A 27,933-nucleotide genomic window follows, 5' to 3' on the forward strand; every position below is an offset into this window, starting at 1 on the left:
TATTGTAATTCAGAGTCCAACACTGACTTCGTGGTATTGCTCAGTACAAATTTTTCACAAAGTACACTTTTAACAGATTTAACTGTCAACTGCTAAAGTTACCTCAGCAAAATATTTCCCTCCATGAGTTAATGAAACCAGCTACCTTCCTGACCCTCCAACAACTTGGAGAAGCAGCTTCTATGGCCCAGCTTCAGAGGTGACACAGGGCCAGTTGAGGAGAAAGTGTGGCCAGGATCAACACACATTTAGTGTGACACTGTAGCTGGAAATATTTTTCCTTTGAACTTTTCTGGATAGTCATTTTTCCTCTTCTTAGGGGTCACCTGCTCAGCCTTGATGGCCTTTCAGGACCTCCTGGATCAAGTTGGAGGCCTGGGGAGATTCCAGATCCTTCAGATGGTTTTCCTCTGTATCTCCAGCCTCATAGTCAGCCCTCACATCCTACTGGAGAACTTCACTGCAGCCATCCCTGGTCATCGCTGCTGGGTCCACATCTTGGACAATGACACTGGCTCTGCTAATGACACTGGGACCCTCAGTCAAGATGCCCTCCTGAGAATCTCCATCCCACTGGACTCAAACCTGAGGCCAGATAAGTGTCGTCGCTTCAGCCGCCCCCAGTGGCAGCTCCTCCACCTCAATGGGACCTTCCCCAACATGAGAGAGCTGGACACGGAACCCTGTGTGGATGGCTGGGTATATGACCGAAGTACCTTCTCCTCCACCATCGTGACTGAGGTAAAAGTCTTCATTTACCTCCTGTGAGTACATGGTCTGAGTGTTTAGTGGTAACAGAGGAATGAACATGCTTCTATCCTTTAGTCACTAGGTAGGAGTTCGTTCTTTGTTGTTCTGGCAAACATTACTTACGTCTCTATTAAATGATGGATTCAGAAATAGACATGAACCCTGCTTTCACAGTGCTTTTATTCTTAGGAAGATCAGGTTTAAGCAAGGATTACACGATATTTGGTAGTGAGTTAGAAACATCTGGAGGTTTAACAAAAATCTCTATACCCAAGACTACCTCAGAACTATCATATAAGAACATCTGTGGCAAAATTCAGGCATCAATAAATTCTTAAAACTCAAATCGCTGCACTCTGTGGCCAACATTTAGAACCAATTAGTATGCAGTGAAACAGGGCATTAATAGAACTTACAGATTGAGAGGAGGCTTCCCCAAAAAATTAATGTTTAAACTGAAGTCTGAATGAGAAGATAAGCTAATGCAGAAAGGGAAGATTAAGAGGAAAGTAGAGGCCTGATATTAAATTTGCAAGTAATATTAAGGTGTTTCCACTGAGGACTTATAAGATGCTATAGAACTCTCCTCTACTGGTTCTCCTTCTCTTCCAGTGGGACCTGATTTGCGATTATCAGTCACTGAACTCAGTGGCTAAATTCCTACTCATGTCTGGAATGCTCGTTGGAAGTGTCATATATAACTATTTATCAGACAAGTGAGTATCTCTAGATAATAGCTCTTTTTATTCCTGGGTGTTTTCATCAATTCAAGAATCATTCTTTCATTAATGAATAAATATAGCAAATTTCACCATCCTAGAGCCACCCTGGTCTCCAATCTTTTAGAAACACAAACAGAGAATTAATCAGTGTGGTGAATGCTATTTTTTCAACATTAAGTTTTGTATACTAAACACAATAATGATATTTCCATCAGATCTGGAAGCACAGCAGGACAGGATGTGGAAAGGAGGTGCTGTAACATGCAGTTTAGGAGCGTGAGAAAGAGTTATCTATGGAAACAGAGAAGAAGATACTTCATGGCATGAGATTCAGCCTGTCTGAAGACACAGATATGGAAAATGACTTTGCTGGGCCTTGGTTCGGGCTGCCACGTTCAGTCCTTCCTGGACTCTATAGGATGAATGACTGTGGCTTCTTAGAAAATTTAGAATATTAAAATCATAACAAGAATCTTTTCTGACCACAGTATGAAACTAGAAATTAAAAAACAGGAGGAGATCTTTCACATCAGGCTAGCCTTAGCCTGCAGAGTCTTAAATCCCCTGTGTCCTGACGCTGAAAAATCTTCTTACTATGCTAAATACATCTGTTGGCACAAGAAATATTTATGGTGTGTGAAAATTTCTAATATTGCAGCCTGTCTTATTTGGTTTCCATTGGTGTTGAAGATTCACTGGTAACAGAGTAGAGAAGACACTTTGTTATGCTCAGGTTATGAACAAGAAGGCTGCTTCTGAGATCTGTTGTTGATTCTTCTAGGTTTCAAGTGTGAAGTTTCACTTGTTAAAACATTCCCTAAGTTTCACAATGTGCCCTTTCTTCATGTATGATTATAATATATTGCTATCGGTTCCATATTCTGACCTGTACTTGTTTCTCAGGTTTGGGCGAAAGATGACTCTTGGGTGGTGTTTGCTCCAGCTCGCCATTGCTGACACCTGTGCAGCCATTGCTCCCACCTTCCTCATTTACTGCTCGCTGCGCTTCTTGGCTGGGCTTCCTGTCCCAGCCATAATAGCAAACACTACTATACTTGGCAAGTCAACACTTTGGATATTGTACATTTTGACTTGACTGTGATGGTGACATTCCACCTTGGCTTGAGGTCAAAGTTCTGTTTGTATTTTCTTTCAGTTTTAGAGTGGACGGTGCCCCGATTCCAAACTGTGGGAACGGCACTAGTAATCTGTGCCAGCGGTGCTGCACAAATGCTCTTAGGAGGTCTGGCCTTTGCCATTCGAGACTGGCGCACCCTTCAACTGGTGTTCTCTGTGCCATTATTTGTCAGCTTTCTGTTTTCAAGGTATAAGCTCTCCCTGAGTATTAGAAGGTCCTAGAATGAAAGAAGCATGGGAATTCCCCAGCAGTCTAGTAGTTAAGACTCCCACCTTCCAATGCAGGGAGTGCAGGTTCAATCCCTGGTCAGGGAACTAAGATACCACATGCTGCAGGGTGTGGCCAGAAATTAAAATAAATAAATAAAACTTGCGAAAAGTAAAAGAAAGAAAGAAGCTGGAATCAGGACAGTTGAATTCTGTTTGGTCTTTGCTCAACCCTTGAGCATGTACTCTACTAATCTGTACAATTCAATAGGCTAAATAGACAGAGTTGCCAAAAAAATATTATGAACATTAAATTTGAATTTCAAATAGGCAACAAATATTGTTGTATAATAATATGCCAAATGTTACATGACATATAGTTACAATGAAAAGTATTCATTGTTTGTGTGAAATTTCCACTTATCTGAGAGTTCTGTATTTTTACGTGCTAACTGGATGAAATGTAGGCTATCTCATCAAATTCAAATTTCAGATAAATAACAAATAAAATTCTAGTATAAGTATGTCCAAAATATTTCTTGGAGTTATTCAGTTTGTTTGATTAAAAATTTAACTAAGCACAGTATACTTTTATTTGGTAAAATTGCCACATCTCCTGAATAAGAGGGGAGCCAATAAACCTCCTGTCTGTGTCATCCTTACACTTTCTTTGTTATGGTACAAGAGGAATAATTTTATATTTTCTGGTATAATCTATCAATGATGAGTATTAGATGGGAGGAAAAAGGCATCTACAGGGGAGGAAAAACTTCCTTCTATCTTCTTACATTCTGTGGGTAGCCTTGGACACAAGAGAGATTAACAGGAGAAATGCACACAAATGTATTTAATATTTTTACATGTATAAATGAGTCTTCAGAAGGAAAATTAAAACCCAAAGAAGCCATTAAGCCCTAAAGCTTATATGCCTTTTTACATTAAAAGCAATCAACTGTGAGTATGTGACAAGACAAAGAGGAAAGGGCAGTAATTTATGGAACAGTGACTAGAAAGCTTATGGAAAAACTAAGGAAAAGGAAGAGTGGTTTCAGCAAGTTTGTTTTACAGGTCTGTTTTGGCATCACTTCCCAGTTTTTGGTGATAAGACTGTTCTTCCCTTCCTGACACAGAAAGGGCATCTTTCTCAGGGGAAAGTTTATGATCTACTTTTAGGTAGAAAGGGGAGGTCAGAGAGTTCTCTTCCTGGATCTTCCATTTCTCAAGTGCAGTGCCTTCAGCTCAAAATTATCAATATACCAAAGCATCATTTTTTTTTTTGTATAGCACATTCCAAACCCCTTCATATTTCTGGACAAAAGTTATGAAAAACAGGAAAATGTGAGTTAGTTGTACTCTGTCCTCTTTGATTAGGTGGCTGGCAGAGTCTGCTCGGTGGCTGATTATCACCAACAGACCCGAGGAGGGCTTAAAGGAGCTTAAAAAAGTTGCGCACAGGAATGGAAGGAAGAATGCTGGAGATACCCTAACCATGGAGGTGAGGAGGCTGAGAGGTGGTTATGGAATATAGGGAAGATATAACATAACATCTATAGGTAGTTAGTATCTATAAGAATGGCAGGTAAGATCACAGGTGTGGTTGTAGGTCTTCTGACCTTATCATCCTGGTTTTCGAAGAGTGTTAACATCATTTGAGCTAAAATTAGAGAAGGATATGCAGTTGCTAAAGGACTGGACACACATCTTAGTCAACGGAAGCAGAAAGCACTGAGCAATAATAATCATGAAGATTGTGTATTGGTCTCATTCTGCGTATGAGAAAGTAATTTTTTTTATTTTTTTTTACTTTATTTTACTTTACAATACTGTATTGGTTTTGCCATACATCAACATGAATCCGCCATGGGTGTACACGTGTTCCTAATCCTGAACCCCCCTCCTACCTCCCTCCCCACACCATCTCTCTGAGTCATCCCAGTGCACCAGCCCCACACATCCCATATCCTGCATCAAACCTAGACTGGTGATTCATTTCTTATATGATATTATACATGTTTCAATGCCATTCTCCCAAATCATCCCACCCTCTCCCTCTCCCACAGAGTCCAAAAGACTGTTCTATACATCTGTGTCTCTTTTGCTGTCTCACATACAGGGTTATCATTACCATATTTCTAAATTCCATATATATGCCTTAGTATACTGTATTGGTGTTTTTCTTTCTGGCTTACTTCACTCTATATAATAGGCTCCAGTTTCATCCACCTCATTACAACTGATTCAAATGTATTCTTTTTAATGGCTGAGTAATACTCCACTGTGTATATGTACCATTGCTTTCTTATCCATTCATCTGCTGATGGACATCTAGGTTGCTTCCATGTCCTGGCTATTATAAACAGTGCTGCGATAAACATTGGAGTACATGTGTCTCTTTCAATTCTGGTTTCCTTGATATGTATGCCCAGCGGTGAGATTGCTGGGTCATAAGGCAGTTCTATTTCCAGTTTTCTAAGGAATCTCCACACTGTTCTCCATAGTGGCTGTACTAGTTTGCATTCCCACCAACAGGGTAAGAGGGTTCCCTTTTCTGCATACCCTCTCCAACATTTATTGCTTGTAGATTTTTGGATCGCAGCCATTCTGACTGGTGTGAAATGGTACTTCATTGTGGTTTTGATTTGCGTTTCTCTGATAATGAGTGATGTAGAGCATCTTTTCATGTGTTTGTTAGCCATCCATATGTCTTCTTTGGAGAAATGTCTGTTTAGTTCTTTGGCCCATTTTTTGATTGGGTCATTTATTTTTCTGGACTTGATCTGCAGGAGTTGCTTGTATATTTTTGAGATTAGTTGTTTGTCAGTTGCTTCATTTGCTATTATTTTCTCCCATTCTGAAGGCTGTCTTTTCACCTTGTTTATAGTTTCCTTTGTGTGCAGAAGCTTTTAATTTTAATTAGATCCCATTTGTTTATTATTGCTTTTATTTCCAGTATTCTGGGAGGTGGGTCATAGAAGATCCTGCTGTGATTTATGTCGGAGAGTGTTTTGCCTATTTTCCTCTAGGAGTTTTATAGTTTCTGGTCTTACATTTAGATCTTTAATCCATTTTGGGTTTCCTTTTGTGTATGGTGTTAGAAAGTGTTCTAGTTTCATTCTTTTACAAGTGGTTGACCAGTTTTCCCAGCACCACTTGTTAAAGAGACTATCTTTAATCCATTGTATATTCTTGCCTTCTTTGTTAAAGATAACGTGTCCATAGGTGTGTGGATTTATCTCTGGGCTTTCTATTTTGTTCCATTGATCTGTATTTCTGTCTTTGTACCAGTACCATACTGTCTTGATGACTGTGGCTTTGTAGTAGAGCCTGAAGTCAGGCAGGTTGATGCCTCCAGTTCCATTCTTCTTTCTCAAGATTGCTTGGGCTATTTGAAGTTTTTTGTATTTCCATACAAATTGTGAAATTATTTGTTCTAGCTCTGTGAAAAAATGCTGCTGGTAGCTTGATAGGGATTGCATTGAATCTGTAGATTGCTTTGGGTAGTATACTCATTTTCATTATATTGATTCTTCTGATCCATGCACACGGTATATTTCTCCATCTACTAGTGTCCTCTTTGATTTCTTCCACCAGTGTTTTCTAGTTTTCTATATATAGGTCTTTATTTTCTTTAGGTAGATATATTCCTAAGTATTTTATTATTTTCATTGCAATGGTGAATGGAATTGTTTCCTTAATTTCTTTTTCTACTTTCTCATTATTAGTGTATAGGGAAGTTTTGGCCACAGCAATCAGAGCAGAAAAAGAAATAAAAGGAATCCAAATTGGAAAAGAAGAAGTAAAACTCTCCCTGTTTGCAGATGACATGATCCTCTACATAGAAAACCCTAAAGACTCCACCAGACTATTCCTAGAGCTAATCAATGAATATAGTAAGGTAGTTCTCGTTTTAATTTTTTATGAACCTCTACACTTTTTTCTATACTGGCTTCACTAATTTACATTCCCACCAATAGTATTTAAGAGTTCCCTTTTCTCCACATTCCTGCCAATACGTGACATTTATCTTTTAGATGATAGCCATTACAACAGAATATGTATCACTGTCATTTTTATTTTCATTTCCCTAATGATTAGGGAGGGGCTTCCCTGGGAGCTCAGCTGGTAGAAAATCTGCCTGCAATGTGGGAGACCTGGGTTCCATCCCTGGGTTGGGAAGATCGCCTGGAGAAGGGAACAGCTACCCACTCCACTATTCTGGCCTGGAGAATTCATGGACTGTATAGAGTCGGACATGACTAACTTTTCACTTTCACTTTCAGTGATTAGGGATGTTGAACACTTTTTCACGAATCTATTAGCCATCTGTATATCTTCCTTGAAAAAAAAATGTCTATTCAGACACTCTTCTCATTTTTTAATTGGATTGTTTGGCTTTTTGCTATTGAGTTGAATGAGTCCTTTACATCTTTCAGATTTTAATTCCTTATCAGATACATAATTTGCAAATATTTTTTCACATTGTATAGATTGTCACATTTTGGGGGGTTTTCCTGTTGACTCAGTGGTAAAGAATTCACCTGCAGTGCAGGAGATGCAGCAGTAGCAGCAGGTTCAATCCCTGGGTGGGGAAGATCCCCTGGAAAAGGAAATGGCAACCCACTCCAATATTCTTACCTAGGAAATCCTATGGACAGAGGAGCCTGATGGGCTAAGTCCATGGAATTGCAAAGAGTCAGACACAACTCAGCAACTAAGTGCACACATTTTTTTATTCCTAGTCATCTTTTTAATGAGAAAGAAATAGAGGCTTAGAGATGTCCTATTACCTTCATTAAAGTGTATATTTAGCATTTAGCAAAGCCATTGCATAATGACAGGTAATAAAGTCTGGGTGTAAACCATACTACTCCAATGTCGCCCCTGATTTTTGTCCTCAGATTTAATTCTAGGCATCTCATTCATGGAGGCACAACATGCTAGGGTTTCCCTGAAAGAGGTTGACCCAAGAGCCAAAATTAAGTCTCTCGAGGAAATTATTCTCCTCCTTCCTGGAAAAAAAAAATTCTGCCAACAGTCCCCTGAGAAGCAAGCTTAGTGCCAGACCTTCATGCCCCTCTGGTACAAGTGAAGCTTTGGGCCTAAATCTAATAACTATTCCTTTAGTCCCTTCCTGACCTAAATCTATAATCTCGACTTCCCTTTTGATGCCCAGCAGGCAATTTGAGTCTCTTATTGAAATTTCCTTGTCACTGCACAATTTCCCTTTACCTCCCTGATTCTCTGTTCACAGCACTTTACGTCTTCATTACTCATCATTACATCTTCAGTGGCTATATTTTCTAGTAGAAACAAAGGGGAGTCATCTGTTGGGGGCCTCATACTGCCTACCATTGAATGACAACTGAATAGCTTGTTGCTGTTTCAAAGGTCCTGAGATCTGCCATGCAGGAGGAGCTGGAAGCAGCACAGACCAAACCTTCTGTGTTTGACTTGTTCCGCACACCCAACCTGCGTAAAAGGATCTGTCTCCTGTCCTTTGTGAGGTGGGCTTCACACAATGCATGAGGGATGTTAAAATAGCAGAAACACGATTGTATTTGTTATTTCAGTATCTATGACATGCTAGAGAGACATATTTGAGATAAAGCATGAGGAAGTCAAGAACATGGTTGCTATGTTTGGAGAAAGTAAAACAGTTTTGAAAAGACAAACACAGAACCAATTATACAGTGAGGAGTTCTATTTATCACATCACCCTAAAGGTTTATCACTAGAGATATTGCTGAGAATGTCAATCATGGCACAGATCTTGGCTATAAGTTTCTTCACTTGTTTTCATGTTAATTGAAGTAAAAATATAAACAAAAGTAAAGCGCTCAGATACATGCAGTTCAATGAATAGTTCCATATGTAAATATATAACCATCACCCAGATCAAGGTTTAGAAAAAAAGCTAAAATTCTGGAAGGCCCCATTATGTCTCCTCCATAACAAAACTCCCTGCATTGCCCCCAAAAGTGTAATAAGAATTATGACTTCCATCATCATATAATTATTTTGTGATAATTTTTAAACCATCACCTCACAAGGAAATGGTTTTTATAAAGTCCTCAAGATTTGTTTTAACAAGATACGTTAAGACAGGCAAACTTGGAAATAACTGTCATGAAGGAAGTTTTATTCACAAATCCCTAGAAAGAGGAAGTATGTGACAAGCCAGATGGGGCCATGCAGGGAAGCACCTGGCTGGGTCAATCAGAAGACGGCCCCAAACCTTTATTGGGGTTTTGTGGGAGGGAATGAGAGGAGATTATATGCTGAGGGTTGGACTGTTTGAATAATTTCAGCAGAATCTGTGAAATAGAGATGGCTCTGAGTTGTTCAATGCCTGACCCTGGAGTTATTTAGGACAAGGAGAATATTGGCTTGGTGTGAGAGTTTGATAAAGGAGATGCTAGGGGGTATGGGCCCTGGATTGGTGGTTTGTATATCAAAGGTGCACTCACAGGGGAGCAGTTTGCCAACTTATCAGTGAGCCCTGGAAGAGGCAGACTCTCCACGATCAAGGCCCCATCTGCCAGAGAATCAAAAATACAGAAAATTTTACAGCATAATCAAAGTTGAAATATTCTACACATCAGACCATAGCTGTCTGAATACTCTAAAACCAAGCCTTAGCTTCCTGGCACAATATCATTATTTGTATGATTGGAGAATCTAAACTCATGACATCTGTCTTTCCTTTTTGTCCACCCACAGACTTCTAACCACCACAACAGTTTTTGGCCTGTCCCTCCACCTCCAGTTTGTGGGGGAAAACATTTTCCTACTCCAAATTCTCTTTGGCGTAGTCCAACTTCCAGGCAATTATGCTGCAGTTTTAGCATTGAATCACCTGGGTCGCAGAGTAAGCCAGATGGTCTTCATATTTCTGCTGGCCGCCTCCATTCTCGTCCTGATCTTCATACCCCAAGGTGAGAAAATAACTCAGCGTGAAAAATAGGTTTCTCAGCATCCTCCCCTCAGGGACTATATGGATCACACCTACCTAAAGCCGGAAGGAAAGGCAGCATTGTGTTCTAAGGATTCCCTGAAACCAATCTAGGGGGTTAGTAAAGCTTCTGCACTTATGTTGCTGGGAAAAGAAGTATCAGAAGGAAGTAATTTTCCTCTGCCCTTTTAAGTTCTTCTGTCTGGACTAAGAATTAAATTGACATGAGACGAACTAACAGGAGAAAATCAAAAGTTTAATAATGTGTATAAACATGGGAAAGTGAAAGTGTTAATCACGCGGGAGGATCTGCGACCCCACGGACTGAAGCCTCTGTCCCTGGAATTCTCCAGGCAAGAATACTGGAGTGAGTAGCCATTCCCTTCTCCAGGGGATCTTCCCGACCTAGGGATCGAACCCAGGTCTCCCATATTGGTGGCAGATTCTTTACTGACTGAATCACGAGGGAAGCATAGACCCAGGCAGAACTGAGTAACCTATGAAAATAGCCAAAGCCCCACCTTCAATACCATCTTCAGCTAAAAGCAAAAGAGAAAAATAGCATATTGAAGGGTAGTGGTTTGGAACTTCAAACGGGAGGAAGGCGATTCGCCTGGAGATGGAAAAGATGTCTGGTAAACAAATGTTCGTTTGGCCATGTAGAAACAGTGGGACATAGAGTGGATGCTGGTCTCTAGGCCCCACCGAGTTTCCCCCACCATACCTAGCACATGTTGTCTGCAGACATTTCTAGTGTTAGGTCTATTCCAGGACTAAGCCCTTTGCCTAAATTCTTTCATCAGCTAAGGAGGAGGTTAAAAAAAAAAAAAAAAAAGACTTCCTGAGTCTTCTATTTCTCAAAACTAACCAACCTAAATTAACCTTCAGGCCAAAGAGATACATTTTGGGTTGGTGAGTTTTGCTCCCGTACAGAATCAAACATAATTAAAGTCAGCACAGACATGTGATTGTATTCATAACATCTGAGAAATATCTGGAAACTGGTGCCATCTGTGACTGGCAGTTTCTCTAGGACAGCAATTAATCACTTAGTGGTGGTGGTTTACTGACTAAGTTGTGTCCAACTGTTTACGACTTCATGGACTGTAGCCCCATAGACTGCAGCCCACCAGGTTCCTCTGTCCATGGGATTTCCCAGGCAAGAAAACAGGAGTAGGTTGCCATTTCCTTCTCCACGGGATCTTCCCATCCCAGGGACTGAACCTGTGTCTTCTGCATTGCAGGCAAATCCTTTACCCCTGAGCCACCTTTGGCCAATCATACTTTACACAGTAAGCAAGGAGGGTCTAGACCTTGTAATAGTCTCTCATGTGAAGACATAGTACTGTCACTTCCTCTGGCTGGGCTCTTTCTTGATTCTATCGCTTCACTGAAAATGTATCCTCTGATCTCTATGTATACGTCTCATGTCTGGTCACCATTAGGGCAACTCTAGTTTAGGGGTGTCATCTTAACGTCAAGAAAATAAAATTCCCTGTCTTCAAGCAGAGAAGAGAACAGTAGGAACAAGGCAGAAAGCACTTAAGAGCCTGTCTTATGATCTATTTTACTAAACTGAACGATCACATGTAATGAAGAGGGAAACCCAGCTGTTCACATGCTTCACCTGACTCCCCAGTGCAGGGATGCACTTTATGGGGTCCCAGATTGTTGGGGTTCCACTGCTCACCTTGAATATTAGCAGTGATGCAAGTTTGCTACCTAATGACAGAGCCCACCCCCAGTATTGTAGCACTCATAATGGAGCGCTACTCATAATGGGGGACATGCAGGCATAGAAAACAGACTCTCTGAAATTTCCCTTCTGTTGTTTCCAAATCAGGCTATTTTTCCCAATAGAGATTCTTATACTTGATTATTGAAACATTCCTAGATAAAGACACTCTCCAGATTATCCATTAATACAGGAGTCCTGTCCTTGTATTCATCTCTTCTGCAATACTAGTCCATGACAATATTGTGAAAGCTCCTAGGTTTTAATCTGTTGAGAGATGGATGAATCCTACACCCCTCAGTTATTGCTCACATGACCATACTGAAAGGTTGTTGTTGAATTATGACGCCGGGATTCTTGGCCCAAGGAGGAGAAGAATTCAATCTGGGGCCAGAGACGAGGCTTGATCGCTCAGAGCTTTTGTGTAACGAAGTTTTATTAAAGTATAAAGGAGATAGAGAAAGCTTCTGACATAGGCATCATAAGGGGGCAGAAAGAGTACCCCCTTGCTAGTCTTTAGCTGGATGTTATATAGTCACCAGCAGTCTGTTAATGAAAGAAAGGAATGTCTCAAAACTTAGAATGGCACCAGGCCCCTCACCCATAGGATGTATTTTGGGATAATCTTGGCTCCAAATGGTTCATCTTGGGCCATAAAAGGATTAACTTGAATCTTGAAGAAGGGCAGAGCACCATACAAATAGTGTTATTTGCATAGATTAGAGGAACAATATCGGAGTATAACATACTGGTTTATCAAGTAGGTTCTGAGCCCAAAAGGCGGAACCGACCTGAAGACAGAGTTTGGGGTAAATGCATAGTACATTGGCATAGCTTAAGGTAAATATTTCCATAAGAAAAAGGCAATGGTAACTTCAAGTGAAACCAGGTGTCATTATGGCAACACAGAATTTTAAGAGAAACCTCCTTTTAAATTTGTATAGAGAAGGAAAAAATATCGCTAGTTTATTTCCTCCTGTCGCTTAAGAGAGATAAAAATGTCTGACACTTGCAGGCTATTTCCTCCATTTGGAGACCCCTGGCCTTCCTGCCTGTTGCCCTCTTAATCCTACATTCTGCCTGAAGGGCAGAGGAGACACTGGAGAAAATAAATGAAATCAAGTTCTGCTGGTCTCACCTTCCCTCTCCTTTTCTGGCAAATCTCAGAGAGGCAGGGACAGTTGATAAAATAATTCAGAGCCTTTTATTCACCAGAAGCCATACATTTCTCAGCCTATTAGACACCGCACATTTTCAGCCTCTGTGTAGTTTCTCTTCTATGTATTTTACACTTGAGAACAGCTCCAATAGGGTTCCCTGGTGGCTCAGAGGTTAAAGCATCTGCCTAGAATGAGGGAGACCCGGGTTCAGTCCCCCGGGTCGGGAAGATCCCTTGGAGAAAGAAATGGCAACCCACTCCAGTACTCTTGCCTGGAGAATCCCATGGAGGGAGGAGCCTGGTAGGCTACAGTCCATGGGTTCGCAAAGAGTCGGACACCACTGAGCGACTTCACTCTCACTTTCACTTTCATTTGATCGGGCTTCCCAGTTGTGCAGTGGTAAAGTCTCTGCCCGCCAAGGCAGGAGACCCAGTTTCCATCCCTGGGCTGGGAAGAGCCCATAGAGTAGGAAACATCAACCCACTCCAATGTTCTTTGTCTGGAAAATTCCACGGATAGAGGAGCCTGACAGGCTACAGCCCATGGGGTTGCAAAGAGTCAGACATGATTGATCACAGATGAACAGTGTGTTACAGGCTCTATCTCTATCTCATTTGTAATTATGGGGATGCTGATTCCTTCAGCTCAGATTGCCTGAGCCTCACTGGTTTTCTTCTCTCCAGAAATGCAGACCCTGCGTGTGGTCACAGCAGCTTTGGCAGTAGGAGTTTCTTGTGCCACATTGTCCAGTTGTCTTTCTCATGCATTTGAGCTGACTCCTACTGTACTCAGGTATGAAAATTCACAGATACCCTTTCAAAAACAGACCTCTGCCAGCTAACTGACACTTACTGGAGGAGGAAAACTAAGATTGGTTAGTTATGAGAAGTAACCAAGTGTAATAACAAAAACCTAACAATTTTTACCCAAAGTTTATTTAAAGTTTTTGCCAGACACTGGGTGAAGTCCTTATGTGTGAAATCTCATGTGATTTTCTGAAGTACAGGAAGGGAAGATGTCATGAGTAACGGTAATTCTTAATAATCAAACTGGGTCATAATGCACTTAATTGCACTTGAATTTGAAAAAAAAATTGCTAGCAAAGTAGAGAAAATTTCAAAAGGAAGCATATGTGGTCAACCTTCTGTACTGCTATGCTGTCTCCAATAATCAGAGTAAAGTAATACATCACAAAATTACATGTGTAGGTTTTTACCTGACTTTCTTGAATTATTGTTTACACCCCAAGGGTAACAGCTCTGGGAATCATAGGATTTGCTTCTGCTGCCGGGACGGCCCTGGCTCCCCTTTTGATGATCCTAAGTGTGTATTCCACACGCCTGCCCTGGATCATCTACGGAGTCTGCTCCATCCTCGGTGGCTTTGTTGTCCGACTCCTTCCTGAAACCAGGAATAAGCCTCTGCCCGACTCCATCCAGGATGTGGAAAATGAGTGAGTAAACCCTCAGGGTCTGTGATGAGGAAGGCAAAACATGAGTTGAGACACTGTCCCCCAAACAAGCTAAGATCTAAGCTATTTCCAGGTGATCTGTGCCTTTGGTTTAGCTACAGTCTCATCCCTCCCCACAGTGACCTCAGACTCCCCCAAGCTTCCCTGGATTACCCAGAACAACATCAGTATGAACTAGTAGGTTAAGTGGTGAAGAAGCCAAAATTAGATGCCCTGGTGTGACATACACACCCCTGAAGGTGTTTCACAAACATGCACTGATCCAAACACCAGATTCTCATCCCTCAGACCCTGGCAGACCTCAGCCCAGTGAGGGCAGTAAGCTCTCTGAGACTGTTGGTGTCTGTAGGTCTGTGACCTGCCCAGGTCACTGAAGACCTGAGGGAGACCAAGGAGAAGAAAAGAGTCTCTCCCCTCCCCCCCCCCCCCCCCCACACACACACACAGTATATCTCGGGGAAAGAGTCTTATTGTGCTGCCTATGAGATTTGGACCATCTGACTTTCCCTGGAAATGAAATGTTACAAAAAGAGAGAAGAGTAGTAAATATTGGAATTTTGAGTGATGAAGATTGGGAAATGATTCTATGACTTTCTGTGTACCATTTGCCTTTACCAAAAACTCCTTTGACCAATGCAAAGATGTCCAAACTCCAACACTTGAGGCAGGGTTCATGGTTTATAACCAAAACTGTATGGCAAAGGATAAGCTTGCTCTAAAGAATACAAGACATATATGTTTATTTGATATTTTTCCATTGTTGGTTTCATTGTACTTTTTCCAGGGGAAAATGTTCAAGGAAAGCAAAGCAAGAAGAAACCTTCATACAAGTGACACAGTTTTAAGGATTTCCATTAACTAACTGCTGATTCTAGAGCATAATAAAAGGGGAAAATGAGGTAATGTTTACATGCTGGAAATTTTTGTAAAATAAATAAATATATAGTAGAAAAAATTGATTTTTACAATTATGGAATTAAATTATGAAATATAAAATACCTCTGATTAACCACAATAAGAAATGTGGAGAAAACCATAATATTTTTAACAGATTTTGAATATTTGTATGATTGTAAATAATTAGCATGTCTCTGAATAAGAAGGTAGAATGGAACTGAAAATAACTTAGTCTTCCCCTAATTAATCAGTAGAATAATTGATGTAGTAATTACAATGATGAAAGTGAAAGAGGAGAGTGAAAAAGTTGGCTTAAAGCTCAACATTCAGAAAAAGAAGATCATGGCATCCGGTCCCATCACTCACATGGGAAATAGATGGGGAAACAGTGGAAACAGTGGCTGACTTTATTTTGGGGGGCTTCAAAATCACTGCAGATGGTGATTGCAGCCATGAAATTAAAAGACTCTTACTCTTTGGAAGGAAAGTTATGACCAACCTAGATAGCATATTCAAAAGCAGAGACATTACTTTGCCAACAGAAGTCCATCTAGTCAAGACTATGTTTTTCCAATGGTCATGTATGGATGTGAGAGTTGGACTGTGAAGAAAGCTTGCACCAAAGAATTGATGCTTTTGAACTGCGGTGTTGGGGAAGACTCTTGAGAGTCCCTTGGACTGCAAGGAGATCCAACCAGTCCATCCTAAAAGAGATCAGTCCTGGGTGTTCATTGGAAGGACTGATGCTGAGACTGAAACTCCAATACTTTGGCCACCTCATGCAAAGAGTTGACTCATTGGAAAAGACCCTGATGCTGGGAGGGATTGGGGGCAGGAGGAGAAGGGGGGGACAGAGGATGAGACGGCTGGATGGCATTACCAACTTGATGGACATGAGTTTGAGTGAACTCCGGGAGTTGGTGATGGACAGGGAAGCCTGGCATGCTGTGATTCATGGGGTCGCAAAGAGTCGGACATGACTAAGCAACTGAACTGAACTGAACTGGTCTAGGGGCTGCCTGAAATATTGGTCTCTGATTCACCAAAGATCTTGAGGCAGGAAAAGGAGTATAACTCAGATCTCAGACAGAGAAAAAAAGAAACTAAAAGTGATGGACAATGGTTATAGAAGCTCAGGGGGCCTACAGATCTATAGATACATGAGGCAGAGATCACTGGTGGAGAAATACAATAGGCCAGCCCAAAGTTCTGAGGGGAAGCTGCAGTGAGACTCCTGTCAAAATTAAAAAATTTAAAAGCAGCAGTGTATATAGGAGATTGATAAAGCCATATGAAGACCCACACAGGATACATTCTCAGGAATGACCTGAACTGAAGCTTAAGCTTCCCCTTGAGCTAGTTTTAAGGCTCAAAACACACACTATGCTAACTAGTGAAGAACATCCCCAGCAGAAAGCCAATGCATAAAGATTTAGAGAGGTGGCTGTTTCTTCAAATGCCCAATTTTCAACAAAACAAGTTCTACAAAGTAACAGAAAAACATGGCACAATCAAAGGAAGAAAATGGTAGCAGAAATTACCCCCTGTAAACACAGGCATCAGACATACTAGACAAGGACTTTAAAACGACCGCCTTAAAAATGCTGAAAGAGCTAAAGGAAAACATGGAGAAAGAGCTAAACGCTATCAGGAAAACTGCATATGAACAAGTTAAGGAGAGGAGATCAGTTCAGTTCAGTTCAGTCGCTCAGTCGTGTCCAGCTCTTTGCGACCCCCTGAATCACAGCACGCCAGGCCCATCTGTCCATCACCAACTCCCGGAGTTCACTCAGACACGCGTCCATCAAGTCAGTGATGCCATCCAGCCATCTCAGCCTCTGTCGTCCCCTTCTCCTCCTGCCCCCAATCCCTCCCAGCATCAGAGTCTTTTCCAATGAGTCAACTCTTCACATGAGGCAGCCAAAGTACTGGAGTTTCAGCTTTAGCATCATTCCTTCCAAAGAAATCCCAGGGCTGATCTCCTTCAGAATGGACTGGTTGGATCTCCTTGCAGTCCAAGGGACTCTCAAGAGTGTTCCCCAACACCACAGTTCAAAAGCATCAATTCTTCGGTGCTCAGCCTTCTTCACAGTCCAACTCTCACATCCATACATGACTACTGGAAAAACCATAGCCTTGACTAGCCAGACCTTAGTCGGCAAAGTAATGTCTCTGCTTTTGAATATGCTATCTAGGTTGGTCATAACTTTCCTTCCAAGGAGTAAGCACCTTTTAATTTCATGGCTGCAGTCACCACCTGCAGTGATTTTGAAGCCCAAAAAATAAAGTCTGGCACTGTTTCTACTGTTTCCCCATCTATTTCCCATGGAGTGATGGGACCAGATGCCATGATCTTTTTCTGAATGTTGAGCTTTAAGCCAACTTTTTCACTCTCCTCTTTCACTTTCATCAAGAGGCTTTTAGTTCCTCTTCACTTTCTGCCATAAGGGTGGTGTCATCTGCATATCTGAGGTGATTGATATTTCTCCCGGCAATCTTGATTCCAGCTTGTGTTTCTTCCAGCACAGTGTTTCTCATGATGTACTCTGCACATAAGTTAAATAAGCAGGGTGACAATATACAGCCTTGACGTACTCCTTTTCCTATTTGGAACCAGTCTGTCCTTCCATGTCCAGTTCTAACTGTTGCTTCCTGACCTGCATACAGGTTTCTCAAGAGGCAGGTCAGGTGCTCTGGTATTCCCATCTCTCTCAGAATTTTCCAGTTTATTGTGATCCACACAGTCAAAGGCTTTGACATAGTCAATAAAGCAGAAATAGATGTTTTTCTGGAACTCACTTGCTTTTTCCATGATCCAGCAGATGTTGGCAATTTGATCTCTGGTTCCTCTGCCTTTTCTAAAACCAGCTTGAACATCAGGAAGTTCATGGTTCACATATTGCTGGAGCCTGGCTTGGAGAATTTTGAGCATTACATAGAAATTATGAAAGGGAACCAAGCAGAAAATCTGGAGTTGAAAAATACAGCAACCACATTGAGAATGTGAGGATTTTGTGCAACCAATAATATTTAAAACAAAAAAAATCAGAATTAAAAATGTGCAAAGGGGGTTTTCCTAGTGGTCCAGTCGTTAAGAATCTGCCTGCCAATGCAGGGGTCACAGGTTCACTCCGTGGTCCAGGAGGATTCCACATGCCATGGGGCAACTAAGCCTGTGCACCACAACCACTAAAGCCCAATTGCTGTAGAGTCCATGTACCACAACCACTATCGTGCTCTAAGCCTGAGTACCACAACCACCAAGCCTGTGTGCCCTAGAACCCATGCCCTGCAACAAGAGAAGCCACCATGATGAAAAGCTCTTGCTCAGCTAGATAGTAACCCCTGGTCACCAAAATTAGAGAAAGCCCATGTGCAGCAATGAAGATCCAGTGCTGCCAAAAGTAAAATAATTTAAAATGTGCAAATGATCTGAAAAGACATTCTTCCAAAGAAGGCACACAAATGGCTAGTAGGCACACATATGAAAACATGCTCAACATCACTAATCATCAGGGAGCTGCAAATGGAAATCACACCTGTTAGGGTGACTGTTACCAAAAAGAAAAAGGATGTATTGGTAGAGATGTGAAGTTATCTATTGCTGCAAAACTATCACTCCAGTATTTAGCAGCTTAAAACAAGAAACATTTGTCTTACACAGTTTCTGAGGATCAAGAATTCTGAGGAAAAGGACAAGCATAGAGACAGAGGACACATATAAGTTATGTTAGAAGTGTGGTTCAAAGCCCCAGTCATCTACCAATTATTACACTTCATTTCCCTTCACACCAAGCACCCCACGCCCACCTCCACCCCCACCCCCACCCCAGGTATCTGTCATGACTGGAAGACAGTGGAAGAAGATTATTGAGCTAGGTTCACATGAGGAATGACTCAAATATGTGTACAAACCACAGACTGACTGTTACTGAACTATTGGCCCACACTGGGTGACCTCAAGGAAATTCTCTAAATGGGCAGAGATTCAGGCATGACATCTGATCATCCACTTTGTGTGGAAAGAAAAGTAGCCTGCATAAGATATATTGTATATGAAATACAGAGGTTTTCAAATGGCTTAGCTTGTTGGTGATTTAGTCAGTCAGTCATGTCCGACTCTTGTGACCCCATGGACAGCAGCCTGCCAGGCTCTTCTGTCCATGGGTTTCTCCAGACAAGAATACTGAAGCGGGTTGCCATTTGCTTCTCCAGGGGATCTTCCCAACCAAGGAAGTGAACCCAGTCTCCTGCATTGCAGGCAGATTCCTTCCCAACTGAGCTGTTAGTCTGGGCCTAAACACAGAAAGAATGGATGATAGATGAACAGGAGGACTGGGCAGGAGGCACTTATGGGAGTGGCATGAGTTGTGAAGGTCTTTGTATCATTTTTATCATCCACTAGACACCAAACAGGATAGATGAGGCACTAAACAATGAAGTAACCAAATGACTTAGAGTTAATGCCCACCATTCTCTGTCACCAGCCTCTCCAATGTAAGCAAAATTGGCTTCCAACTAGAGGCAGGGATTGAGACTAGGTACAACCTCTGAACTAGCTGTCATTGCTGCCAAATGTCTAAACTGCAAGCAATAGAGTGTCACCAACATGGCACTTTTCCTCAAGGAGACAAACCAGTACTTTGATGACAAATTGATTAGATTAGATCCCTTTCATTTCTAGAGGAGTAGGGGACACCTTGAATAAAGTTAACTTGTATTCTGGGTTTAAGGATTCCTCTTTTTTACTTTCATGCCCTCAACCAACCCTCAACTATCCGAAGGCATTGAGAATGGATGGTCAGCCAAATATTGGATTCTTTTTTTAAAATATAAATTTATTTATTTTAATTGGAGGTTAATTACTTTATAATATACATTTCACTGAACCAGGAGACACACATGGAAAGAAAAGAAGCCTAGCAGTGAATTCATGACCATGGGATGCCCTAGTTCTATCACCCACTCTGCTACCCAGAAGGTGCCAGTCCCAAGGGCAGTGGAACAGCTTTGTGAAACTGCAGTTGAGATGATATTCTGCCAAAATGGGAAGCTTTTCTCAGGATGTAGTATATATTCCAAATCAATGACCAGTATATGGTGCTTTGTTCACCCACAGGTATTTACCCTAAGAACAAAACGGCAGTTGAAATGGCTCAATTTATCAAACTCTCAGTTCCCCATATGGGAACTCTGTTCTTTCTCTCACTTCAAATCAAGTATCTGTGAGTATGTAGGTCCTGAGAGTCCCTTGGACTGCAAGGAGATCCAACCAGTCCATTCTGAAGGAGATCAGCCCTGGGACTTCTTTGGAAGGAATGATGCTAAAGCTGAAACTCCAGTACTTTGGCCACCTCACGCGAAGAGTTGACTCATTGGAAAAGATTCTCATGCTGGGAGGGATTGGGGGCAGGAAGAGAAGGGGATGACAGAGGATGAGATGGCTGGATGGCATCACTGACTCGACGGACATGAGTCTGAGTGAACTCCGGGAGATGGTGATGGACAGGGAGGCCTGGCATGCTGCGATTCATGGGGTCGCAAAGAGTCAGACACGACTGAGCGACTGAACCGAACTGAACTGATACAGAATGGAAACATTTCCACCAGGAGACACCGGGAGAAACTCAAACATAAAGTTATGCCTACCCCTAACTCACATCAGATTTCTGGACTAAGAGGCTAGTAGGTAGGGAAGGTAGTCACCAATCAAGATTAATAGCCCTGATAAGCAGCAGGAGGTAGAGCTGATCTTTCCAGTGTGCTTATGTCATTTTTCTTTGCTATCTGTGTTGGGACATCTCTTAGTATTGCCCTGTGTAATTTTGACTATAGAGGGACATGAAAATTTGCCAGGATCTGAAAAAGAGCATGGTGAGTAGGACCTCTGATGCCTCAGGGATTGGGTCTGTATCATTCCTCCTCATATGCAGCCCACACCGGAAGGTTGAGAGATGCCTAGAATGAATTGTGCAGGAGAGAGATGGTGAGTAACATTTGCAAACCTGATACCAGCTACAATGGTGATATCTGCGTGTAGATCATCACTCTAAATCTCTCTTATAAGTTCTCCCTAAAGGAGCTGTTCCCTGATAGAGGAATTCTTACAAATCAAGTGGATCTGTGTGGCACAAGTTGTGGGCTGTAATGGAAGCTCTGATAGGTGTGATGTATCACCTAGACTTCCCTTTCAGGGCCAAAATAGCAATTCCCTAATGCTGTGAGTTTGGACAAGTGGTAGCTTATAGCCTCCATTAGAATTGATCTAGGTCAAGGGGAACTATTGATAGCTCAGTTGGTAAAGAATCCACCTGCAGTGCAGGAGACCCTGGCTCAATTCCTGGGTCAGGAAGATCCACGGGAGATGGGAAGGCTACCCACTCCAGCATTCTTGGGCTTCCCTTGTGGCTCAGCTGGTAAAGAATCTGCCTGCAATGCGGGAGACCTGGGTTCAATCCTTGGGTTTGGAGGATCCCCTGGAGAAGGGAAAGGCTACACACTCCAGTATTCTGACCTGGAGAATTCCATGGAGAGTCGCAAAGAGTTGAACACAACTGAGTGAATTTCACTTCACTTCACAAGGGGAAATATATCCCCAAGGTTACATCCATCTAGTGAGGGGAAACCTGTATCTATTGACTAGTCAATGTGTAGTTACAAAGTTTCCCACTATGGTTTAATTCCAGACATTTCTGAAGAGCCATTCCATCTGCCCATGGAATCACTTAAGAGCTATCTATTGTGATTCAACATGAACCTCTCAACAATCAAGCTTCCGTCGCACACTTATGGAATGTAGGTCTAAAAGAATGCTGCAATAAACCTGTGTGCACATTTGTCCCTTGGAACTTTTTTCTCAAGAAACCAGCCTGTGGAGTCCTGGCCCAAGGCCACAGGTGTGAGGCCTTTCACCAAGGCCACTGAGGCAAAGCCAAGAACCAAGTGTCACCTCCAGCACTGACTGAGCCACCTACAGGTGGCTACAGGTAGCATTGCCAAAGGCCCCCTGATCATCACCAGCAGGTTTCCTGGCCCCAAAGTAGGCAAAACTGCCCATACCAATAGTCACCCTATAGTACCCTAACCAATCACCTAATGCCAACCTTGAAGCAGGAATTTTCTTTGCCTTGTGGCTATAAAAATTGGCTACTAACTCACAAAAGGACTTCCTCTGTAGCTCAGTTGGTAAAGAATCTGCCTGCAATGCAGGAGAACTGGGTTCGATTCTTGGGTCGGGAAGATCCCCTGGAGAAGGAAATGGCAACCCACTCCAGTATACTTGCCTGGAGAATCCCACGGACAGAGGAGCCTGGCAGACTTCAGTCCATGGGGTTGCAAGAGTCGGACATGACCAAGCAATTAATACACCACCAACCACAGCCCACAAAACTATCACTTCTCCCTGGTCTGTCAGAAGGTTGGTCCACTGCATTGGCAGTGTCTTCATTATCTCTCCTCACTGCTCTAAATAAATTCACCCCTTCTGAAATATTCTGTATCTGGAAATTCTTTTTCAGAAAATCTGAGTCTTTCTGACTCAGACTGCCACAACACAACCCAAGGCAAATGTTAATAATAATGTATTCATGCGTATGCAGTGAAGCAGCCCAAGTTAGCAGGAACATGATTACTTCAGTTTGGGCTGGAACCATATTAAGTCAAGTAACACTAAAATTTTCTCTCTGATCTTATTATGATGATAGGAAGATGTCTGGTAAGTAGAATTCACTGGATTTGGAACTGACTAAGCCTTGACTGCGCATAAAGGTATTGTAAAGACTTTTGACTTGGGTAACTGGGTGGAAGGGAGTACTATTTGCAGAGATAACCAAGAGGAGCAAGTGATAGCAAGAGGTGGCACGTCAGAAGGAGATAGTAGTGAGGAATGAAATATTTCCTGCCATATCAGTAAATAAGACAGACACAGTTATCAGCAATTGAGCCGGTGAGCCCTGAGGGAATTCAGGAAGAAAAGAACACCTGCCATCTAGCAGCCATCAGACTGTAGCCACTCCCTACTGTGAGCCCTGAGAAAAGGAAGCTCAAGAGTTGAAAACAGGATCAGTTCAGTTCAGTTCAGTTGTTCAGTTGAGTCTGACTCTTTGCAACCCCATGGACTGCAGCATGCCAGGCTTCCCTGTCCATCGCCAATTTCCGGAGCTCACTCAAACTCATGTCCATTGAGTCAGTGATGCCATCCAACCATCTCATCCTCTGTCATCCCCTTCTTCTCCCGCCTTCAAACTTTTCCAAAATCAAGATCTTTTCCAATGGGTCAGTTCTTCACATCAGGTGGCCAAAGTATTGGAGTTTCAGCTTCAACATCAGTCCTTCCAATGAATATCCAGGACTGATTTCCTTTAGGATGGACTGGTTGAATCTCCTTGCAGTCCAAGGAACTCTCAAGAGTCTTCAACACCACAGTTCAAAAGTGTCAATTCTTCAGTGCTCAGCTTTCTTTATAATCCAACTCTCACATCCATACATGACTACTGAAAAAACTTAACTTTGACTAGATGGACCTTTGTTAGCAAAGTAATGTCTCTGCTTTTTAATATGCTATCTAGGTTGGTCATAACTTCCCTTCCAAGGGGCAAGCATCTTTTAATTTCATGGCTGCAGTCACCATTTGCAGTGATTTTGGAACCCAAGAAAATAAAGTCTGTCGCTGTTTCCATTGTTTCCCCATCTATTTGCCATGAAGCGATGGGCCCAAATACCATGATCTTCACTTTCTGAATGTTGAATTTTAAGCCAAATTTTTCACTCTCTTCTTTCATTTTCATCAAGAGGCTCTTTAGTTCTTTTTCACTTTCTGCCATAAGGGTGGTGTCATCTGCATATCTGAGGTTATTGATATTTCTCCCAGCAATCTTGATTCCAGTTTGTGTTTCATCCAGCCTGGCATTTCTCATGATGTACTCTGCATATAAGTTAAATAAGCAGGGTGACAATATAGCTTTGACATACTCTTACCCCATTTTGGAACAAGTCTGTTGCTCTATTTCCAGTTCTAACTGTTGATTCTTGACCTGCATACAGATTTCTCAAGAGGAGTAGATGTCTTTCTGGAACTCTCTTGCTTTTTCAATGAGCCAATGGGTGTTGGAAATTTGATCTCTGGTTCCTCTGCCTTTTCTAATTCCAGTTTGAACATCTGGGAGTTCATGGTTCACATACTGTTGAAGCCTGGCTTGGAGAATTTTGAGCATTATTTTGCTCATCTGTGTTCAGATGAGTGCAGTTGTGTGATAGTTTGAACATTCTTTGGCATTGCCATTCTTTGGGATTGGAATGAAAACTGACCTTTTCCAGTCCTGTAACCACTGCTGAGTTTTCCAAATTTGCTGGCATATTGAGTGCAGCACTTTCACAGCATCATCTTTTAGCATTTGAAATAGCTCAACTGGAATTCCATCACCTCCACTAGCTTTGTTCATAGTGATACTTCCTAAGGCCCACTTGATTTCACATTCCAGGATGTCTGGCTCTAGGTGAGTGATCACATCATCGTGGTTATCTGGGTTATGAAGGTCTTTTTTATATAGTTCTTCTGTGCATTCTTGCCACCTCTCCTTAATATCTTTTGCTTCTGTTAGGTCCATACCATTTCTGTCCTTTATTGTGTCCATCTTTGCATGAAATATTCCCTTGGCATCTCTAATTCTCTTGAAGAGATCTCTAGTCTTTCCCATTCTATTGTTTTCCTGTATTTCTTTGCATTGATCATTGAGGAAGGCTTTTTTATCTCTCCTTGCTATTCTTTGGAACTCTGCATTCAAATGGGTATATCTTTCCTTTTCTCCTTTGACTTTTGCTTCTCTTTTCTCAGCTATTTGTAAGGCCTCCTCAAACAATCATTTTGCCTTTTTGCATTTTTTTCTTAGGGATGGTCTGGATCACTGCCTCCTGTACAGTGTCACAAGACTTGGCCCATAGTTCTTCAGGCACTCTATCAGATCTAGTCCTTTGAATCTATTTGTCACTATAATTGTAAGGGATTTGATTTAGGTCATACCTGAATGGTCTAATGGTTTTCCATACTTTCTTCAATTTAAGTTTGAATTTGGCAATAAGGAGTTCATGATCTGAGCCACAGCCAGCTCCTGGTTTTGTTTTTGCTGACTGTATAGAGCTTCTCCATCTTTGGCTGCAAAGAATATAATCAATCTGATTACAGTATTGACCGTCTGGTGATGGCCAATATCTACACATGATGTCCACGTGTAGAGTCATCTCTCGTGTTGTTGGAAAAGGAGTTGCAGGATACTGGCCTCAGATAGCTGAGGTGCATATCAAAGGAATGATTTCAGTGAACTCAGATCGTTGCATATCTGGCTTTCTTTAATTTACAAAAACTTTTGACATTTGAACTACCTGCCCTTGGTTGCAAAACTTCTACATAACCTGGCTCCTCCCCTCACCTCCTCAGAGCAGTTCTCTCAGAGTTACTTGAAGTGTTGTCTCCCGGGCTTGCAGTCCTAAAAACTCCCACCGAATAAAACATAACTCTCAACTTGTGGGTTGTGAGTTTTTTTTAATAATTTTGCTTGTTTGTTGTGCTGGGTCTTCAATGCTGTGTGGCCTTTCCTCTAGTTACGGCAAGTGGGGTCTACTCTCTAGCTGCTGTGCACAGGCTTCTCATTGGAATGGCTTCTCCTGTTTTGGAGCATGGGCTCTAGGGCACATGGGCTTCAGGGGTTGCAGCTCCCAGGCTCAAGAGCACAGGCTCAATGGTTGTGGCGCACAGGCTTAGCTGCTCTGTGGCATGTGGGATCCTCCTGGATCAGGAATCGAAACTGTGTCTCCTGCACTGACAGGTGGATTCTTTATCCCTAGTCACCAGGGAAGTTTCATGAGCATTTTTTAAAGTCTACAGTAGACAGATACATTTCTATTTCTCCTATTAGTTTGTCTAGCCATTCCTGATATCTTCTTTGCTGGCTCTATCTTCTCAATGCTCTACTTAAAATCAGAGTTCTAAAAGCTCACCCTCAGCCTTCTTCTCTTTTTATTTTATATGATCTTCTCTGATGCTCCTGACACTGATAGGTACTTAGTATGTGCCTATACCGGCTATATAAATGGAAACAGTGACAGACATTTATTATCTTGGTCTCCAAAATCACTGCAGGATGGTGGCTGCAGCCATGCTATTAAAAGACACCTGCCCCTTGCAAGAAAAGCTATGATGACCTTAGACAGTGTTTTAAAAAAGCAGAGACATCACTTTGCCAACAAAGGTCCATATAGTCAAAGCTATTGTTTTTCCACCATTCCTGTACCTATGTGAGAATTGGACCATAAAGAAGCCTGATGTGCTGCAGTCCATGGGGTCACAAAAAGTCAGATATGACTGAGTGACTGGACAATTATACCTGCTAAGTCTATGGCTTAGACTCACTATTTTGTCTAAAGAAGTATTTCAAATCCCAAGTAGAAAACCCTACATAGATGTCCAAAAAATAATAATAATAATAGAAGGAAAGCAAAATTTTGCCCTTCCTGTATTCTGAATTTAGACAATGTCAGCCCAATGCACAAAAAAGAAACTGAGGAGTCAGTTTGATTTCTTCCCTTTTCCTATTCCTAAATTCAATATTCAGTGATTTGGCAGGTGACCAAGATGGTGGAGGAGGAAGACCCAGAACTCGCCTCCTACATGGACACACCAAAATTACTACTACTAGAACAAATATCTATGCAAACACTCTGAAGACTAGCAGAAAAGATTGTCCACAACTAAAGACATAAAGAAGGAACTACAGTGAGCCAGGAGGAGGGACAGAGATAAAATATTGTCAGGATGCAGACGCCCCCCTCCCCAGATCAGTGAGGGCCTAGGGAGGACTGTCACAAATGGGAGAACTGTCAGGATTGTAGAGCTCTTCCTCAAGGAGTGAGGGGTCCAAGCCCCGCATCAGGCTCCCTAGCCCAACGGTCCTGCACCGGGAAAACAAGACCCCAAAAACATCTCATTTGAAAACCAGTAGGATTATATATTCTGGAGAAGACAATGGCACCCCACTCCAGTACTCTTGCCTGGAAAATACCATGGATGGAGGAGCCTGGTCGGCTGCAGTCCATGGGGTCGCTAAGAGTCAGATACAACTGAGCGACTTCACTTTCACTTTTCACTTTCATGCATTGGAGAAGGAAATGGCAACCCACTCTAGTGTTCTTGCCTGGAGAATCCCAGGGACGGGGGAGCCTGGTGGGCTGCAGTCTATGGGGTCGCACAGAGTTGGACACGACTGAAGTGACTTAGCTTAGCTTAGGATTATATTCAAGAGAACCAGAGAGCTGTAGGAGACAGACTCTGCTTTTAAATCGTGCATGCAACATCTCACAAGCCCCAAGTCCTATCACAGAAGCACAGAGGCAATAGTTTGAAAGGAGCCTGGCTGATCTTGAAGAGCCTCCTGGAGAGGCAAAGGGAACTGGGACTCCCTCCTGGAGACACTGGCAGCAGTCAGTTTGGGGAGCTTGTTCTATCTCAGTAACACTGAAACTGGTACAATCAAAGAATTTTGAAATCCTTCCTCTAGCCCATTGGCACTGGGGACCTGGCCCCACTCTCCAGCAAGAAGAGGACCAGCAATGGACAAAGAGGAGCCATATTTCTCCCACACTATCTCCCTGGGCCCCGGGCACTTAGAAAATCAAAAGAAGATTTGAAGAAGCAAGTCTCAGAAAGGCAGGGGTGGGGATCCCTCTGGAGCCCCAAAAGCAGGAATTTGGAATTTTTATGCTGAACCCTTTAAAATTACTCAGACCAACAATTTACCTTCTGCGCATCTCTTCAGCCAAGTTTCAAATTCCCAGGAGAGAAATGGTTGCTCAGAATGATTCTCTGGCAACCTCATACATGTTTCCTATCTGGTTGACCCCAGCTGTGAATG

At 42.2% G+C, this 27,933-nt stretch overlaps 1 protein-coding gene across 1 annotated transcript; it reads left to right on the forward strand.

Moving 5' to 3' along the window:
* Window positions 1-212: 212 nt before the first annotated feature.
* On the forward strand, window positions 213-15,089 carry LOC121817564 (organic anion transporter 7-like). Its single transcript, XM_060404056.1, has 10 exons — window positions 213-741; window positions 1,363-1,466; window positions 2,376-2,530; window positions 2,629-2,797; window positions 4,188-4,311; window positions 8,205-8,320; window positions 9,537-9,751; window positions 13,347-13,455; window positions 13,913-14,116; window positions 14,919-15,089. Exons 1-10 carry the CDS (start codon window positions 340-342, stop codon window positions 14,977-14,979), a joined length of 1,659 nt encoding a protein of 552 aa, XP_060260039.1. The 5' UTR covers window positions 213-339; the 3' UTR covers window positions 14,980-15,089.
* Window positions 15,090-27,933: the final 12,844 nt, after the last annotated feature.

This window comes from Ovis aries, chromosome 21 (genome assembly GCF_016772045.2).
Source record: "Ovis aries strain OAR_USU_Benz2616 breed Rambouillet chromosome 21, ARS-UI_Ramb_v3.0, whole genome shotgun sequence".
NCBI lineage: Eukaryota > Metazoa > Chordata > Mammalia > Artiodactyla > Bovidae > Ovis > Ovis aries.

Excerpts from the sequence above, each read along its gene's own strand:
- LOC121817564 (XM_060404056.1), top strand. The coding sequence starts at position 340 with ATGGCCTTTCAGGACCTCCTGGATCAAGTTGGAGGCCTGGGGAGATTC. Across the intron at positions 4,312-8,204 it reads GAGATACCCTAACCATGGAG|GTCCTGAGATCTGCCATGCA; the intron begins GTGAGGAGGCTG and ends GCTGTTTCAAAG. Across the intron at positions 13,456-13,912 it reads CTGACTCCTACTGTACTCAG|GGTAACAGCTCTGGGAATCA; the intron begins GTATGAAAATTC and ends TTACACCCCAAG.